This window comes from Heterocephalus glaber, unplaced genomic scaffold (genome assembly GCF_053883595.1).
Source record: "Heterocephalus glaber isolate CG9 unplaced genomic scaffold, H.glaber_assembly_v1.0 deba00001687, whole genome shotgun sequence".
In the NCBI taxonomy this organism is placed as follows: Eukaryota; Metazoa; Chordata; class Mammalia; order Rodentia; family Bathyergidae; genus Heterocephalus; species Heterocephalus glaber.
The window spans coordinates 22,743,230-22,762,806 of record NW_028258412.1 but is presented as its reverse complement, the minus strand read 5'-3'; the positions used below and the strand labels follow the sequence as shown (position 1 = coordinate 22,762,806).

Sequence of the window (19,577 nt, the reverse complement as noted above, 5' to 3'; positions counted from 1 at the left end):
CTAGGGTGGTGCTGCCCAGGAGGGGTGTGAGAAGACCCAGCCACCACCTTCAGGGGACACCGTCTTTACCCTGGCACCGCCACCATCTGCTTGCTCCCTAGTTGGGACCAGACCCACTGTGTGTTTTCTCCTCAGAGTGCAGACAAAGAACTGAGTTGCAGAGATGAAGTATCTGACTTTGGTTGGTCTGGAATCTGTCTTTAAGGAGCACTCAGCTCTTCACAATCCAGGAGCCTTGGGCAGTTTCTGAGCTGAAGGGCCACAAAGGCCTGCACCCTTCTCACCAGGAGGCTGGTGGCCTTCTTGGTCCCTGGAAGGGGGTCTTACAGGGGCAGGCATAAAACATGAGCTCCTAAAACTCCACCATGAGGTCCCTGCCTCTGTAAACTTGAGGTCAGCCCCACAGAGCTACATGGAGCCTTCATAGCCCAGCTGGGTTTTTTGGAACAAAAATAATGCTAACTTGCAGCTGGTGACCAGGTCCCCGAATGAGGTAGCTGAGAACCTCGGGGCTGGACTCTTGCATCCCCTGGGCCCTGGGTAAACATTGGCTAAGAAAAGAGGAGATGATGTCCAGGCAGAAGCCCTCTCCGGGACTGCACCCACCTGCCTGCAAGCTGAGGGGCACCTGCAGCAGTGCTCTGTCTGCTCAGGCCATTTCTATTAAATGCAGCAGTTCACAAAAGGCAGGATTTGACATGAGTTGACCACCCATTTAGCCACAGGGAGGTCATTGGTGATCTTGACCATGCAGTTTTGGTGAAGCAGGGGTCATAGTGGGTTGGGAAGAGATTGGGAGGTGAGAGCAGAAATGGCCAGCAGCACTGACCTGCAGGAGGGTTTGTGACCTAAAGGGGAACAGAGCCATGGGGTGATACCAAGGGGGTCAGGTTAGAGGGACTGAAGTGCTTTTGCTTCGTTTCTGTTTTGTACAAATGGGGGAAACTTGCATGCCAGAGAGAGGGTAGCTCCATGGAGAAGGTTCCCAGGAGACCAGAGGGATGGGACCCAGTGCCTAAGCCTCGGCCTTCAGGGGAACAGAGGCATCCACCTGTTGTAAAGTAGCAGGTGGACTTGGTACAATAGAATCAGTCAACTTGATGGAGAGAATCTGAGGAAGGAAAGGCTGAAGTTGGGGAGAAGTGTGAAATCAAGAGTGGGAAGAGTGGGTCAGTGTGGTAGGAACCCCAACTAAAGGCCAGCCCAGAGAAGGGAGCGTCCAAGGCAGGGCAGGGATTGCCACTGACATTTAGTAGGTCTGAGCGGCACGGCGTGTTATGGACATCACAGGGCCCTGGTGAAAGTCCCAGCTGTGCCTCTCAGCCCCTCCTGGGTGCTCTCCTAAAGCTCAGGTTTCCCTGGGTGTTGATGGAGCAGGGAGTGGCTTGGGGGGGGACCTGTCCACTGCTGCCTCCCTACAGATGGGCCTGTGGCCCCCTGCCCTGGAGGTGCACCAGCCTCCCACACCTCAAGGGCCTCCCTCCTGCAAGCCTAGGAGCTGCCTCTTTCTCCCTGGAGGTCCCTGTCTCTCAGACCAGAGGCTCCCAGAGATGGCACTGCTGACCCTGGAGGACAGTCTGTGTGCTGACGCTGCCTGTCGTGCCCAGGGGGAGGGACTGGGTAAGAGCAGGAGACCAGCAAGCCCCAGGGCCACTGTGTTTGTGTTTCTGTCATTGCATCAGACCCTCCAGAGGCCTTTTGTCTGAAGGGCCTGCTTTGTTCCCCTTGTAATTAGTGTGTAGTTAGGAGGCTCCAACCCCAGAGGTCAGCATGGTGGCAGTGGTAGCTCAGTGACCAGCAAGGTTCCCAGAGTATATGGTCAGGGGTGAGTTCCGGCGCCTGGGTTCAGGTTTGGTACAATTTCCTCCCTGTAGATCTCCCCCACCCTGCACTCAGCCTTGGCAGGGAGCAGGAAATATACAAATGGGCTCCCCTGACTGCCCTTGAGCTGAACGCCACCTTCCCCGAGTCTGTTCTATCGTCTACACCTGCTGCTTCCCCAGGGCTGTCCTTTGGGATGAAGTCTCACAGCTGAAATGCCCTGCAGAGCTCCACACCCCTGCAGTGCCCCCAGGTGGCCAGCAGCCTTGGGGTCAGATGACAAGTCCTGCAGTAGCTTGGCAGTCACCCCAGCTTGGCACTCTGGGAGCGCCATGGTGAGACTGATGGCCTCTGTGGGACTTCAGTGACTGCAGCAGTGCCCAGGGCTGCACCCTGCTCCGGGGGCAAGGATGCTATGGGGAGGAGCTGTGCATTCCCCCAACCCCCCTTGAGGCTCTACCCTCCAGGATGGCAGGCCAGCTCACAGCAGAGGCCAGGAGTCAGGGTCCCGTCCCCTATCCTGCTGTGTTCTTCTCACCCTGGAAACCCTGCATGGCCCCTTCCCTCAAGCCTCAGCCTCCCCATTCATAAGTTAAGGTGAGTGGAGCCACCCCCTCCCCTGTCCTTAGTCTAGAAGCCTCTGGGGAGCTGTGTCTGAGGATGATGGGGGGGCTCCCCTAGGGGCAGGGACAGGGGACTCAGTGGGGGGTGTACCCTCTCCTGCCTAGAGGCTGCTGGCCCAGGCTAGACTCATCCCCAGTAGCTGTTTCCCGCCTCAATCCCCAGCCCAGGCCTAGAGCCTGGTTTCCCCTGGGTCCCACAGCTGCCCCTTGTGCCCCCCTGTATCCCTATATACATATGGATGAGGGGCTGGGCCCAGCGGGACAGCCTTTTTTACTGTTTCCCTCCTCAGGGCCTGCTTGGGAGGCACTAGTGGGGAGCAGAGAGCCAGAGCAGAGGGTTTTTCTAGAGCAGAAGCCCAGAGACCTCTCCCACTAGCAGCCTCCTTGCCCACGATGCCAAAGTCAGTGCTCTCACTGCTGACTTCAGGTGGCTTCCAGGCTTACTAGCCAGAATGCAGCTGAACTGCATTTGGACAGATTCCATCCCTGTCCCTGCAAGGCTTTGCTCCTAAATCCCCTGTGTGACATCAAACCCTAGCTAATCATAGAAAACAGATTAAGTTCTGTAAGCCCCATTCTCTGCCTTCCCCCCAGTCAGGGTCTCCCTGCCCTCTCCCCAGGCCCCTGGAGCCACATCAAGTGACCCACCACAGGTCTCTACCACACGCCTGCCCTGGGCAGCCCCCACTCACAGCCTGGCTCTGCCCAACCCAGGAGGCCCAGCCAGATGGGGTGGGTAAACTATGGGGACCGTGCCTTGACTCCTGGGGGCCCATCCCCTCTGCCTGGACAGCTCACACCCTGCCCCAGGCTGGTCTGTCCTGCTCCCCTGCCCCCTGGACACTACACAGAGTGGTGCCCACTCTAACATGGTCTGGCCCAGGTTCCTAATGCATGGTCTGGATCTCCAAGGCTCCTCTGAAGGCTGGGACCCACGTGCCACATTTGAGGCCCTGGAAAGTTCCCTGTCCCCCTTGGAGAGGGATTATGTGGTTGTACATGGGGTGAGGGTGGTCATCCAGATCCCTGGCCTGGCTCCCCTGGAAGAAAAGTCTCCGAGCCTTCTGTTTTTCTTTTTCCCTCTCCTTGTGCCCCGAAAGCTGCCCTGTGGAAAGCAGAAATATAATTCTTTTCAACCCATCATGATTCCAGCAGAGACAAGATGAAATGTGTCTGTCTCACACCCAAGCAGCCAGAGTGGGCGTAATGAGGTTGTCTGAGTAAGAGTTCAGCTGCTGGCTGGGGGGTAAGGGGCAGCGGACTCTCAAGGCACACTACTTCCCCAAGAGGGTGCCCTGCTCCCGGGCAGGCATCAGATCCCCCTGGAAAAAGCCTCCCCATCTTGCCCCAGCAGGACCTGTCTGGCTGTCAACCCATCCAGCATTTTTAACAGGGCCGTTCCTCCTTCATGCCTCTGAGCTTGCATGTCAGCCCTCTTTTCCTATGGCCAGTGTGTTTACTATGTGCACCTGGAGTGCCGTCCAGCCAGGATGGTCACAGGCCCTGCATCCCAGGGACCTGCCTTCCAGACCCTGATAGGCCTGTTGTATGGCCCAGTTGTCTCCCACCATGTGCTAGTCAGCACTGAGCTAAGCACTTTATGTGCAGCATGTCCTTTAACCCCCAAACAGCCCAACAACACTGGTGCAATTCTTACTCTATTTTGTAGAAGATAAAATGAAAGATCAGAGTGATTAGACAGGTTGCTCCCACAGTTGGTCACAGCTAGGAGGAGCAGATTGTAATCACTAAAATCAACTGCCCTGCTCTGGCCAATCGCACACTCACTGCTCAAACTCTGCTGCCACAACCTCCAAAATATCAAGTAATGCAGAAAATCACAAGTAAAACATGCTCAAAATCTCACCAGTCTGAGGCAGCTTTACCACTAGCATTCACCAAATGCATATCCCAGACTGTTTCCAAACAGAGATATATAGGCAGAGTAGGGAGAATATTTCTAAGTTTTAAAGTGCACTTTGAAAATAAAAATAAGGGGTGAGATTGTAGTTCAGTGGTAATGTGCATAGTGTGTGCAAGGACCTGTGTTCCTACCACCGAAAATACCAAAACATCAAATTTATTTAATTTTTTTAACATACCCATAACCTCCAACATTTAAAATTTAATTTTACTTCAACTTAACCAAAGACAAATCTATTTCCATGTGTCTAAAGTGAAATGGAAGAGAACTGTTAAACTTCAGAAAAACATTTCTGCATCATAAATGATAATAGTTCCTAAAAGATTAAACTAAGATAAAAAAGAAAAAGATTTTAAAAATAGCTTCATTGGGGGCCAGGGATTTAGCTCAGTGGTTCTACTGCCTGTCCTGCAAGCACAAGGACCCGAGTTCGATCCTCGGTACAAAAAAAAAGTAGCTTCATTGGGATATAATTTACATTCTCATACCATATATATACTCACTTAAAATGGACAATTCATTGGTTTAGTATATTCCATTACTGATTTAAGTAATAAACTTTATTTGTAGAGCAAGTAATATTAAATGAAAATAAATGGAAAGTATAGAGAATTCCCACATGCGCCCTGCCTGCTGTCAACATCCCCCACCATTAATTTCCACACAGAAAGATCCATTTGCTACAACTGAGGAACCCACGCTACAGTAACACATCACTGTCACCCAGAGTCGGTAGTTCACATAAGGGTTTACTCTTCTTATACATTTTATGGGTTTTGATAAAAGTATAATGATATAGCCTCAGCACTATTGTATTGTATGGAGTTGTTTTACTGCCCTAAACATCCTCGGTGCTCTGCCTATTCTTTTCCTATTCTTACCTACATTATGAACTAAGTTCTATGCTAGGAAAATTGAGAATGGTTTATTTCTACCTCTGTTCTTTCACTCCCAATTTTTGTTATATTATTTGTGTATGCTGTTGAGGTTTTTAATACTCTTAGTAATCATAATTGCCAAGATTGCAACAAATATTAATTCAGAATTTCCCCATGCATGGATCTGTTGTGAGTTATCATTTGGATTTCAACATTAGGTAATTTTTTAAAAGAAGATCTTACAGCTGGGGATTTAGCTCAGTGGTTTTGCCACCTGCTGAGCAAGCACAAGGACCTGAGTTCGATCCCTGGTACCAAAAAAAAAAAAAGAAGATCTTATGGATCTGTAAGCGCTCTAAGTCATGTTTCAGAATGTTAACTCTATATTTAAAGGACAGTTTAGCTGGTTATAAAATTCTGGTACATAATTTCTCTTGAAACTCTAGATAGTTTCTGAAATTTTGTTGCTGTGCAAAAGTCTGATTCTCCCCAAACCATCTCCCTGCCCTTGCTACTTATATGGCTCCTTTTTTCTTTTTTTCTGATACCAGGGATTGAATCCAGAGCCTTTGCATTGAGCTATGTCTCCAGCGCTTTTTTTTTTTTTGAGACAGAGTCTCACTAAGTTGCCTAAGCTGAATTCCAACTTGTGATCCTCTTGCCTCAGCCTCTGGTTCTTTCTTTTTTGTTGTTGTTTTTTTGTTTTGTTTTGTTTTTGGTACCAGGGATCGAACTCGGGTTCTTGCTCTTGTGCAGCAGGCCATGGAACCACTGATCTAAATCCCCAGCCTGGTTCTTTCTTTATCCTTTAAGGTTAGTAACTCTTTCAGGATGTGTCTTACTATTCTTTATGTCATTAGTTTTCCCAGGACACGGATACTGGTTAATTTGTTGGATCAAGACTTTTTGTTCCCTATATATCTGAATAGTTCTCCCTGTTCTACTATCCTGTTTTGCTCTGGAAGCATACTGCTATGGTTTAGATTTCAGATATTCCCCCCAAAGTCTCATGTGTTCAGAGGTAGAGCTTTGGAAGGTGACTAGATCAAGGAGGCACTGTATTCATTAGTGGATTAATACATCAATGACTTCATAGCTGAATGTGCTATTAGGAGGTAGGCCTGGTCAGAAGAGGTGGATCCCTGGGGGTGTGGCCTGCAAGGGTGTATTCTCATCCCTCTAGCTCCTTCCTTTGCTCTCTGCTCTTTGGCTGTCATGGGGTGAACACCTTTCTTCTGCCAGGCCCTTCTGCCATGGCATTTCTGCCTCAGACCCAGCCAACCATGGACTGAACCCTCTGAAACTGTGAGCCAGATTAAACCTCTCCTCCTTTAGGTTGTGTCAGGTATTTTGTCCCAGCTATGGGAAAGTGACTAATACATACAAATTATGTTTGATTTCCTTTTTTTGAGACAGGGTCTTGCTATGTAGGTCAGGCCAGCCTTGAACTCACTGTGTGGTACAGGCTGGCCTCAAATTTGTGGTGATCCTCCTGCCTCAGCTTCCCAAGTGCTGGGACTACAGGTGTCCACCACCACATCTGGTCTTTTGTTTTGTTTTTGTTTGGTTTGGTTTTGGGTTTTTTTGAAACAGGATCTTACTGTGTGTTTCAGGCTGGCCTTGAACCTGCAGCAGTCTTCCTGCCTCAGCCTCCAGAGTGCTGAGGTTATGGGTGTGTGCCACCATGCCCAGTGGTTTGTTGTTGTTGTTTGTTTTTTTGAAACAGGATCTCACTATGTAGTTCATGCTGGTCCTGAACTTACTGTGTACCCCAGGCTGGCCTCAAACACAGTGATCCTCCTTCCTCAGCCTTACAAGTGCGCAATTTCTTTTTGGCTTTAGATCTGTCATTTTGTTGTCTTCTCCATTTAATTTTGTGTTGTTTCCTCAAACCTGTCCACCACATTTCTAGTTGTTCATGTTATGTTTCATCTGTTTATTCCTGGATTTATTTATTTATTTTGAGACAGCATCTGGCTATGTAGTTCAGGCTGGCCATGAACTCACTATGCAGCCCAGGCTGGCCTCAAATTCTCAGCAATCCTCATGCCTCTACTGAGTGCTGGGCAATGTAGCTTTTTAAAAACATTTGCAATGTTTTTATTTTCCTTTCCCTTTTCTGTCAGAGTCAGCCAACTTACCTTTCAGCCTTCATGTCTGTTGTCAAAGAATTTCTTTTTAAAATTTCCATGTGTTGTCAGGGATTGAGCTCAGTGGCACCATGCCTGCCTTGAAAGCGCAAGGTCCTGAGTTCGATCCCCGGTAAGGGGGTGGCGAATTTCCATGTATTATATGCTCACTTTGGCAGCACATTTACCAAATTTCTGTGTCTTTTCTTTCTCTGCCCACCACCTTTAAGAGACTGTACCTATAACCTTTGTGGAGAACTCTTTGTATCCCACTGCTTCTCTGTGATGTGCATTGTCTTTGATGCATAGGACCACATAGGCTCCTTCCTGATCGTTACCGTAACTTGCAGTGTGGAGAACATGGAGAGTCATCCAAAATAATTTGTAGCTCATTCTGGGATTGGGGTCTGGAAAAGTTTCTTCCCCGAGCCATAATTCCTGGAACTCCATCCCTCTCAGAGTTCAGAAGCATGAGGTCACTGTGGCTCACAGCAAAGCTCTTTAGGCCCTTGACCATCTGTGTTCTGACCCATTCCCCTCTGCTTCCTCCTCCTCACCAGCCCTGCTTCACTCCTGGAGTCTCCCATAGCTGGAAAACTGGGTTCTGTTGTGGAAGTGGCGGGCTGGCGTGATCTCCTGTCAGCACTGACACCTCTTACTCTCTGCACTATAGAGCTGCATCTTTGCACATACTTGATAATCTACGGTACCACTGCCCACATCTGTCCCAAGCCAGAAATCTCCCACATGCCCACCAAGATAGAATGGATAGCCAGGCATGGTGGTACGTGCCTGTTATCCAAGATCTCTGGGAGGCTGAAGTAGGAAGATTGCAAGTTCAAGCCCAGACTGGGCAATTTAGCCACTTAGCAAGACCCTGTCTCAAAATAAAAAATAAAAGAAAGGGCTGGGGATGTAGCTCAGTGTGAAGGCCCTGGGTTCAATTCCCAGTCCCACCACAGAGGGAGAGGGAGAGGGAGAGAGAGAGGTAATATCAGTCATACAGCAGTAAGAATGAAAAATCTACAGTGTGTAGGAACTTGGATGGATCCTGTGAACATAACATTGACTCAAGAAGCCAGACAGGAAAGAACCCATACAATATGATTTTGTATGAGCTCATCCTCTGGGTCAAGCAAGGATAAATATTGACAGTTCATAGGCTCCAACCTAATATAAAGTTAAAAAAACAACGGACAAAGGCAGGATTGTTGGGGGGGGGGGGCGGGAAGGACCTTGCACATGCTAGGCAAGCACTCTACACTGAGCTACACCCCCAGTCCCAGCCTTCTATTTCTTGATATATGTGCTGGTGCAGTTGGTGAAAATTCCTACCTATAAAATACACATACCCCTTTTTGTATGTGTGTGACACTGATAAAAAGCAAAACAACCAAAAGACAGGGAGACTCTTCACCCCTCGCTGGGTTACATTCCCACCCCTGACCTCACTATTCCACAGAGAGGGTCATGATATTTACTGGGGATCCGAGGTAGCAGGTGTTAACTCAGCCAGTCCTTCCCACCAGCTCAGATGTCCTGGAACAGGGCTGGGGCTTGCGGTATAGCCATCTTGTTTTACCACCCATGTGACTGCTCTCTCCCTGTCTCTCCCTGTCTTTCCTCATTTTCAAGTGAGGAGAGTGGAACAGAAGTGCTCCTACTGGCCACCTCCAGGACACCGGGCACACCAGTGCTGGCCCAGCTAGGGAGGAGCAGGCCCACTCTCTTCCCGAATAAGGAAAGGCCAGGGCTTGTTGGCACCTTCAGCATGAGCTCCTAGCCTGGTGTGGTGGCACATACCTGTAATCCCAGCACTCAGGAGGCTGAGGCAGGAGGATCAACATGAGTCCAAGGCCAGCCTGAACTACATAACCAAACCTTGTCTCAAAGAAAAATGTAAAAACCATGAGCTCCTAGAAAGGATTTCAAAATGGCCAACGCTCAGAAATCAGAGCCATTTCCCAAGCTCTGCTCCTGGGGGAAGGGGTGGGGGTCCTGAGAGAGTGCCGAGGGCCAAAGCCTTCCCTGAGGGAAAGAGTGCAAGCCCTCGCACAGCCGGTTCTCAGGACCATATGGGCTTTGGCGTGGAAGTGTGGCACCTGATGCTGCTTCCTTGTCTGCCGTGTCTCTTCTCCCCGCAGGGAAAGGGACACTCTGGAAGCCAGGGACAGTCTGGGCTCACATACTCTGCCCCACACCTGGCATTGACCCTCACAGGCCTGTGGGTAGACACACCAGCCCCGTCTCCTCAGGACACAGTATGGCCCTGCTGGGGATGTGCCACTGGGAGGATGTGGTGGTGAGGCACACACGTGCCTCGGGGTCTTGGCTCTTGCTGTTCCTTCTGCTTGAGTGTGTCCTCCTCACACTGCTCGAAGCTCTGCTGAGCAGAGCCCCATGACTCAGGAAGCCCAGAGTCCCCCAGCACCTGGGGAGCCCTCCCCCTGTACCTAGCTGTTTTAGTGACACTCACAGTAACTCTGGAAGTTGGGTGTCTTAGCCCCACTTGATACATGGGGAGACCAGCCAGTACAGCCACTCCTCCCAGGAGCCCACCCAGCTAGCAGAGGCTTGGTCAAGCGGGAACTCCAAGCTGTGCGTTCCTGTCATACTTTGCATCACTCTTGAAGTCGAGTCCTCTCTGTTGCTATTAGTCACTGTGCATTTAACCGTAACTGCACTGGACTATTTTTTGTTCCCTCCTCTCAACGTGTCCGCCTGCCTCCCGCTTACCTCCCTCACTCTCTGGTTCCTTGTGGGCAGAAGCACAATCCCTTTCCTCCAACCCAGCCGAAGATGGAATTGTGTCCTACACTTCCGTGTTGTCTGATTTTGGTCCTCGGAATGGCTGTGCAGCTGCCCCCTGGTCAGCCCTAAGCTTTGCCACTAGCCCAGCTCCCCCCAGGGGGGTTGACGCCACCAAGGGGCCTCTGGGCCCTCTGGCTTTGTGTCCTCTCTGCCTGCACGTGGAGGCATGGACACCATTTGTGTGATCACGGCTCACCTAGAAGGTGTCCTGGAGGGGTCCTTGTGGACTCTTCTACACACGTGCTCACAGAACCTCTGAAATCTGGGACCCATGCTGGTGTCTGGTGCTGGCCAGGCTCTGCAGTTCCATCCCTGTTGATCGTGGGAGGAGACAGAGGCCATCAAGGGATATGCTCAGCCCAGTGCCATCTCACCCCTAGCCTGGGCCAGGGACACAGGATGATCTGATGGGGGTGCACATGCTCCTGGACACCACTCCCGGGGAGTGGGTGGGACCTGAGAGGGAAGAGGGCCTGGCCCCTGGGGTTTCCAGGAACATCTGGAGAGGGCGTCTGACCCCTCCTGACTTGGATTCAGAAACAGGACAGACAAGCTCACTGAGGAGCACTGCATGAGGGATAACACCGCAGGGCCCACAGACTCCAGTGTAGGTGCCACGTGCCGCTCCCCCTGCAGTGGCTTCCATCCACCTTCCAGGCCAGAGACCCTGGAGCTGAAGAACACAGGGAAAAGCTCTGGAAGCCTCCCTGTTGGACCTCAGTTTTTCTTTCCCATGTCTACTTCTAATTCCATCCAACCCCTCCCCAGTATGGGGTTCTCTGCTCCGTGTGTGTAAGGAGTTTCCCTAGCCATGGCCAGATGGACGTGCACCCAGCTGTCAGACTGGGATCCCCTGGTACTCCGGCCCAGCAGGGCCCATTTCTCACTTTCCCATGGGACGAGGTGTGGCCCGGGGCTGTCGGGCTGTCCCTCGCCACCCCCAGGACCTCAGTGTCCAGCCAGACTTGAGCACAGCATGTGGGCTGAGGTTGGCCTCAGCCCACCTCTCAGCCCCAAACCCACATACTCCCGGTCAGTGAGAGTGCTGACCTCAAAGAAAGGCTGCAGTGGTTGTGGGTTCAGCCCCTTCCCTCCATAGTAAGGTCAGGGATTTGAGGCTGACTAGGGAGCAGAGAGGACCATGAACAGCAGTATCAAGGGCTTTAATAGGGAGGCAGGGGCAGGAAAGTCCCTCCCAGTAAGAGTGCAGCAGTGACCGCTCCAGGGAGAAAGGGACTGGACCTCCGGAAACGGCCACCAGAGGGAGCCCGTGTGTCCTGGTGATGTCCCTCAGCCCCATGATGATGGGTCTCAGCTCCAGAGCTCCGCCGACAGAGGGGACAGAGGGGGCTGGGGTCTTGGGCAGCTCCAGGATTTTCTTCTCTATGCCCAGCGACGTAAGCTGCAGTTCCATAGGGTATTTAAAACAGGCTGTACTTGGCTGAAAAGATCTTTATTTGGACTATATTTAAAGCAATAGGATGTGAGACTTGGATTTTGGGGCCCAGTGGGCTTCGGGCTGATGCTCCTATGTGTCGCGAAGATGACAGTATGAGTCATTTTAGGCTAATGCAGGGACCACTTAGATCCATTTATGGAGCACCTCCATCTCTCTCCCTAGGTGTCATATTTCCTTCAGCTCTAAATCCCGACCTTCTGAGAGTTCTGTTAAATATGCCTTTCCTAGTCTTGTTAAAAAGCCATTGATGCTTTAGTGCCTGGTGATGTTTACAGACCATGTGTAGGTGGGAGGCCTGGGGAGGACGCCTGATTGGCCAGCCTCTCTTATCACTTAGCCGGTGTCCTGTCCAGGTCACCAGAAGTCCCTGGTCTTTTTTGTGGTACTGAGGGTTGAATCCAGGGAGTGGTGAGCTACCTCCTCAACCCCTTTTTATTTTAAGATAGTGTCTTTTTTTGGGGGGGGGGTACCAGGGATCGAACTCGGGACCTTGCGCTTGCAAGGCAGGCACCGGAACCACTGAGCTAAATCCCCGGCCCCATTAGGATAGTGTCTTGCTAAGTTGTCCAGGCTGGCCTTGAACTTGTGATCTTCCTGCCTTAGCCTTCCAGGCAGAGTGGTCTTTCTAAAATACTATCCTAATTCTGTGACACACACCCCCCCCCATCACATAAGCCTCACTCAGTGCCAGTGAATAATGAGAAACCTCTGGAAGTAGCCATAAGACACTGACAGCAAAGCCTCAGCCACCAGGGCATGGTTGACAATAGGTGGTTTTCTTGGTAACTGGCAGAATGTCTCCTCCGGGCACCAAAGCATGCTTGTTGGTCTTTGTAATTTGGTTGCTTTAGGTACAAATCATCAGATATATTCTTTTCTTTTTTTTTTGTACCGGGGATCAAACTCGGGTCCTTGTGCTTGCACAGCAGGCGGTGAAACCACTGAGCTAAATCCCCAGCCCCAGAATCCTAGCCTTAGGTCTAGAACAAGATTCTCCTCTGTGCTGTCATAGCCACCATGCCTTGTAGAAAGTGACTGTCCTGTTCTTTCTCTCTCAGGGAGCCTTGGTGAATTCTGCCATGGTAATTTAAGGAACCTCGCCTAGAAGTCCCCACTTGCAGTTCCCCATTGTCGGGAAGGCCTGGACTCCAAGATGATTATAAAGGAGTATCGGATCCCTCTGCCGATGACCGTGGAGGAGTACCGCATCGCCCAACTGTACATGATTCAGGTGGGTGGAGGGCAAGGCTGGCTGGCTGGCTGGGATTCTAACCACTCTCTGAGCTGCGCTGGCACTCTGTGGATGGATGTGGCATTGGGCTGTTCCTGTCCCCACATTCCTGGCCCCTACAATGCTGATGCTCTTATCACCTCAGTAACCACTTATCATCCCCAGATCTTAGCTCAGGCTGCTTTCAAAAAGCCTCATAGCCTGGGGGCCTGAACATTGGAGACTCACTTTCAGTGAGGTCACAGTCCCAGATTGGTCTGTTGGCTTCGGTTTCCAGTGAGGACTGTTCTAACCTCATCTAAGCCTAATTATTTCCCAAAGGTCACTTCTCCAAATATCATCGCATCGGGTATCAGAACTTCAACACAGAATCTGGGATGGGGACACAATATGCAGTCCATAGCACCTCACCTAATAGGCAGGAAATGCATGTTGGATTGAACAGAAACCAAACTTGAGGTTGCTGTCCTGCTAGGATACAGAGATGCCGCCTGTATCTGGTGACACAAGCAGAGCTGATTGCTCTACACTGAGGGGGCTCAGCCTGCTGACTTTATTTCTTGCACCTGTTTCTCTTTATTCTATGCCCCCGCCTTCTTTCCCAGGACTGGCCATTGTCACTGCTTCAGCACAAGGCCTGCCTATAAAGTCCAGGGAAACTGAGGCTGCAGCTTGTTAGGATTATGAGTTTAACAAGAGCATGGTGCCCTTTTGCTTACCTTCAGAGGAGGACAGACAGGCTGAACAGCTTGCCCAGGAGCATGCACCCTGCCTCCTGGGCTCGCATGCTGCCCACAGTGTGGCAGCTGGTGTGCAGTCTCACGAGTGTGAGGATGAGTTTCTGTGAGGAGCCAGACTCTCACCCACTGCCAGGAGACATTGCTAGTTTTCCTCCTCAGGGCCTTGCCAGCCTAGACTTAGGTCCAGAGCCCCAGGATCCAGGGTGCTTCTGTCCCAGACACCAGACAGGGCCACTGTTCCCACATGCTGGGGCCCTGGCTGGGGTCCTCGCTCTGCAGAGGCTCTCTGGCCAGCCTCCTGCTCGGTCCAGGGCCAGCCCTATGCCCAGCCTGGCAGCGGCCTCCAAGCTGCAGGCCTCAGTGCCTCCAACACTGATCCCGAACAGCCGTCAGCCTGGCTGTCTCCTCTGGGCACTTCGGGGCCTCTAGTTCCTGTCACCAAGTGGGGCCCGTCTCAGACCTGCTTCTTGCTGCACAGCCACCGGGTCAGAGCATCATGCTGAGCTGCTGCCAGCATGGGGGCACCCCCACCTCTCCTTCCCGGGTGTGCCTGGTGGGTTTGACCTCCCTCCCAGTCAGAAAAGGATTATGAGCCCCCACCAGAGCCTAGAGGCCCAGCTCCTGCCTGGAGGAGCTAGATAAAGCTACTAGGGTGTAGCCAGGCTCCCCACATGGGTGGCTTGGCTGAGAAGAGAGGGGAGGTGCCCTGGCCTCTCTGGGGGCTTGTTTGCTTTGAGCTACTTCAGAAGCGCCACTCAATTCCCTCTTGAACCACTTACCCCTTAATTATTTCTAGAGAGAGGGAAGAGGAAGGAAGAGGCTTAAATCAGGCCCAGGCTCTGAGCACTCTAGAAATAGTTCAGCCCGTTCAAGGACCAGCTTCATCTGCCGCAGTGCTGTTTATTCTCGGCTCCTGCCCCAGGGGTGAGCCCCCTGCCACAGTGGGCAGCATCCCAGCTGCACCTGGCCCCTTGGAGTAGATGCTCAGGGTTGGAGCGCAGAGCTCCAGCCTCAGGGTTTCCCAAAGCTCTTCCTGAACAGAGTCAACTGACTTGGGGCCCCTCCAAACACCTGCCATCTCCCACATCCTATGCCTCCCATGACCATAACTGATAGCAACCCATGACACTGTGCAGTGCCTAGCCCTTCCTCTGCTCTGCACAGCCCAGCCCTGCCCTCTGGGTCAGCACTAGTAGCATCTTTTGATGAATGTCAAGCTGCAGACTAGGATTGTGGTAAATGGAGATGCCCCACACCTTGCAGATTCTGAGTGTTGACACAGTGCCTCACAGCTGACCAGAGCCAGCGCAGCCTCTGAGTGCCAGCTGGACTCATTAGGAGGCCCTGGGCCTCTGGAGTCTTTTCTTGTGCTCCTTCTGGTGAGCAAGCACATGTGCCCAGTCTGCTTTCCTCAACTGGAAAGGTGAATCCAGCCAGGTGTCACCAGGAAAGGCATCGTTCTGCCCAGTGCAGCACACCTGGGGCCATGGCTACAGTACATACCCACAGTGCATCTCCACAGACACACATGCACAGTCATACCCTAGTTCCCATCAGCCTTTGAGGGGCCCCCAGGCCCAAGGCCTGCTGTGACATGACGCAGTGTCAGTGCCAGTGCAGCCACTTCCTCTGAGACCAGGTCTCTCTGGAGTCCCAGGCCCTGCCCAGGTGAGTAATGGTGGTCTCCAGCCCCTCCTTCTGGCCCACCTCTGAGGGAAGGCAAGCAGTGTTGGATCTCTGCCTAGGGAAGGCATTGAAGCCAGGTGTGAGTGAAGGGGTCCCAGGCAGATGTGTGTAGACCCGGCTGGGGTTGAGGTGTGATCTATTTCCAGGCTACAGCACACTCAGGAATCATGGTCTGTGGAGAAAGTGTGGTTTTTAGGCCACAACTTGAGTTCCAGCTCTAGTGAACAAGCAATTGAACCTCTCAAGTCTTGGTTTCTCTATCTGGAACATAAGCTCGCCTCTCAGAACATCGGTCCTAATGGGTACTGAAAAGTCAATTTTCTGTCTTACAGATTGGAAAACTGTGGCCTCTGAGCCAGGGTTGGAACTCAGCTTCTGCCAGGTGGGCAGGTGGCCCCTCTGGCCCTGGAGAGCTCTGACTCTCCTGGTAGGGCTGGGGGAAGCTGCTGCCGGCCTCAGTGATGAGGGGGTTATGTGTGGAGGGGACAGTGGGAGAGGACAGGAGGCCTCCACCCAGAGCAGGGAGCAGGCGGCAGTGCTCCGAGGAGTCAGTGCCCTCAGCATTGCCCAAGGCCTCCTGAGCCTCCACCTCCCACCCTGCAGCCTCCTCTGAGAGGGACCTGGGAGGGAGTGGTGTGGGCAGGGGCTGGCAGCTGAGGGCAGGGCAGGGCAGGTGGGGCATCTCAGGCACTTACCTGTGTCCCCCACTCACACCAGATTCCTGTCTTCAGAGTGAGGTCGGGCCTACAAGGGCTCCTCCAGCCAGCAGCCTGCCATTCCAGGGCCTTGGCATTCACTCTTCCCAGCCCCATGGCCTGTGGCTGTCTGTGGCTCAACCCAGCTCCCTCTGCTCCTGCTCTATCCTTTGTCTTCCTCGCCTCTGGACCCTGAGTTTCTGGGAGTGGTGTCACTATGGGTGATGTGCTCAAGGTATGCAGGACCATGTGTGTATGGCTCAGTGTACAGCCCCCATACGTCAGCAGTGCTGTTACAACGGTGAGTTGGGTTCACTGGGCTTTTCTCCACCCTGTCTGAGGGTGAATAAAGTGTGTCCATCATGTCCAGGGAGATGGCACAGATGTAGCCAAGTGACCTTCAGTCAAGAGTAGCCAGGGCTAGAAAAGGGTCTGCACATAGGCTCCAGGCAGATGTTCCAGGAGTCCAAACGTTTTGTGCCAGACCTTATGGGCAGCTGTGTTTTCATGGAAAGCAGCAAAGAGGCTCAGTTTATTTCCCACTGTGCTGCCCACAGCTGGGTGGCAGCTGGGAGGAGGCCTTCCTCTGAACTAGCCACCCCTGTAAGGCTGTGAACGCAGGCACAGCTAGCGCTACACTGAAGTTGGATTTGGTGCACCGGTGTTAGGTTTAAAAAGAAACAGCTGGCCTGTCTGGCAGACTGTCTGCCAAAGAGGTGCTGCCAGCGTTCGCTGCTCGTGAGCAATCCAAGGTGCTCCGCCAGGACCCTGGACAGCTCCTAGAGCAGCTGCTTGTGGGGGGTTTCTGGCCTGGTCTTTCCCTTTTCATCAGCCCCAAGGGAGCCTGCCCTGTCTCTGCTGACACAGTCTCAGAGGGAGCTGCCATAGCTCTGCTTGCAGGACCAGCTGGCAGGGGCCAGGGTGGCTTCCTGTCCAGGCAGAGAGCAGGGTGATCTGAGAAGAGCCTGCTCCCACATGGCATGACTGATCCGCACCCATCCGAGGGCAAGCCGCCCCCTCCACCACCATGCCAGTGAGGACCCAGGGTCAGCCTGAGGAGGGCTGTCCAAAGGTCTTAGTGATAGTGGGGACAGAGCCCATTGGCTCATTTTACCAGTCTTAACTGCGCCTACAGCACAGAGGCCCAAAGTGCTGTCTGGGGTTATGCACTGTGGAGCCAGTGCTCTCCCAGTACCAGCTGTGGCCCTTGCACCCTGAGTGCCAACCCCCATGAGTGGTCATGGCCAGCCGTGACCATTGCCCAGGGATGACAGCAGTCCGGGTGCCCTGAGCCCGAGACATGTCACCTGCTTGGATCCTCATGACAGCCTGAAGAATAGGTGGTATCCTCTCCCCTTACGGATAAGATGTCAAGGAACTCATCCGTGGTGCGCAGCTGGCCCTGATGCCTGTCTGGAGCAGTAGCTGTCTGCCTTTTTCCTACTTTGAGCACTGTAAGATCCCCTAGGCACCCCAGCTCTCACCTCCTCTGAAGTCAGCTGTACAGGCTTAGGGCAGAGCTGCCCTCCACCCCCGCCTCACAGGCCCCCCCATCAAACACTCTCACATACACATAAAGATCAAGGTGACCTTGCAGATGGCCAGGTGGGGGGATGTGGTCTTTCTGTGGTCACCGCACACTGGGGAAATGCCTGGAGACTCAAGGCTTGTGTGGGTGGAGGTGGCGAGGCCCCGCCGAGGGGGCAGGTGGACACCAGCAGGCAGGCCAGTGTCTTAGAGGCTGTACTGGTGCTTGCCCGGCTGTGCTTCCCCTCCACATCCAGGTCCCCTGTGACCTCAGACCATGACCTTATTTGGAACAAGGGTCCTTGCATTTGTAATTGGTTAAGGATATTGAGATGAGAGCATCCTGGATTCAGTGTGAGCCCGAAATTGCATAGCCGCTGTCCTGTAAGAAGAGAGGACAGAGGGATGGTGGAGGCAGAAATCAGAGAGATGCAGCCACAAGCCAGGGACCCCAAGGATGGCTGGGAGGCATGGAGGCTCTTCCCTAGAGCCTTCGGAGGGATGGCTTTTCCCAGAGGGCCTTGAGTCTGAGCAGGCAGGAGACTTTTACACATTCCCCCCAATTTCCTGTGACCCGGGGTAGAAGGCCCCCTCACCCCTTCCCTGGCCTCTCCAGCTCTCCGTGTCTCTTATGCACCCCTGGCTTCCTGGCAGCCAGGGCACCCACCTCAACCTTCAGAGGCTCCTGCAGGGACCTTGGCCCCTGGGCTGCACATGTCCCCACTGAGCTTCCTGGCACCGCACATATATTTGCTCCCCGGTGTCATAGCAAACCTAGGTGGCTTGAAAAGAACAGAACTTTGTTCTTACAATTTAAGAGGCCAAGATGTCACAGGGCAGCGCTCCCTCCACGGGCTCTTGGGGCAGGGGAATCTTTCCTTGTTTCCTTCAGCTTCTGGTGGCTCCTACTATCTCTCGGCTTATGACAGCATCAAGCCACTCACACATCAAAGACCCTATTTCCAGACAGCACACTGAGGTTACAGGTGGACACAAACTTGAAGGGAGGGGGACATTTCATCCTCCAAGCCAGGATTTGGGCAGGTGGGTAGCCCCATTTCCACCTGTACTTTTAGAAACTGAGACAACACAGAGGTGACTTGTCCAGGCTGAGAGGAAGCTGGCCAGAGTTCAGTTAAGAACCCATTTATCTCTTTAGTGGGTATTTACCAAATTCCTGCCACAGGCTGGAAGTTTTCCTTGAGGCAGCCAGTGCTGTGGGCTGAGTGGGGCCCTGGGACCCACAGGTTCGAGGCCTACTCTGCCATCCAGAGCTGTGTAGCCAGGACAAGTCACCATCTGTCTCAGCCTCCACCTTCTGTCTGCATGGTGGAATCAAGGCAGTGCTGCCCTTGCTTGAGGGGGTGGCGCGGGGACTCAAAGACAAGGTGGAAGTGCAAAGTGTTGGGACCACCGCAGATGTGAAGCTGCTGTAGAAGCAGGAGCACAGAAAGTGTCGGATCTGGTCCACAGCCCAGCTTTTTGAAAGAGGAAAGGTGGCACACATCTTTAGTTGCCATCTGCGGCCTCACTGGGGTCTTCTTGTTTGTGAAGGAGACTGCCACCCTGGGCCATGGAGCCCTGAAAAGGGCCATGGCCAGAAGTGAGGCAGTGCATTGGGAATAGCCGTGTGGGCATCCATCTGTGTACATAGGTGTGTGCCCTTAGGGTTGGGTGACGAGTGTGTGGCCATGCGGCACACAACTGCTGTTCAGGAAGTTGACCCAAGATAGCCTTGTCAGTGTTGTGTCACCACGGAAACCGTAGAAACAGGTTCTGGGCTTAACGTCACCAGCCCCTCCAACATGAGGCTTTCTGCCTAAGCAGAAAACTAACCTTTTGGACACTGGAAAGGACCTTTGTGGTAGAGACTCTTAGGGGTGTCCTATCTGTCACATAGTCACCAAGCCCTTTCATGGTCCCCACATTTGATCTCTCTTAAATCTCAGTGAATATAAGAGGAAGGTTTTTGTTTGCTTTGTTTTATTCAGCTTTGTTACACTATAAGTCACAGGCCACATGATTCACCCAGTTAGTGTCCGGGACAGTGGCT

General features: G+C 52.6%; 1 protein-coding gene across 16 annotated transcripts in view; it reads left to right on the top strand.

Annotated features, from left to right (window-relative positions):
• Pitpnm2 (phosphatidylinositol transfer protein membrane associated 2) overlaps positions 1 to 19,577 on the top strand; it is a 136,784-nt gene that overhangs the window by 90,357 nt on the left and 26,850 nt on the right. For all 16 annotated transcript variants that reach the window (XM_021257582.2, XM_087198639.1, XM_021257583.2 and 13 more), the window contains one exon: positions 12,704 to 12,876. In XM_021257582.2, the coding sequence (XP_021113241.1) occupies positions 12,799 to 12,876 (78 nt within the window). In that variant the 5' untranslated portion in view covers positions 12,704 to 12,798. The remainder of the gene's footprint in view (positions 1 to 12,703; positions 12,877 to 19,577) is intronic.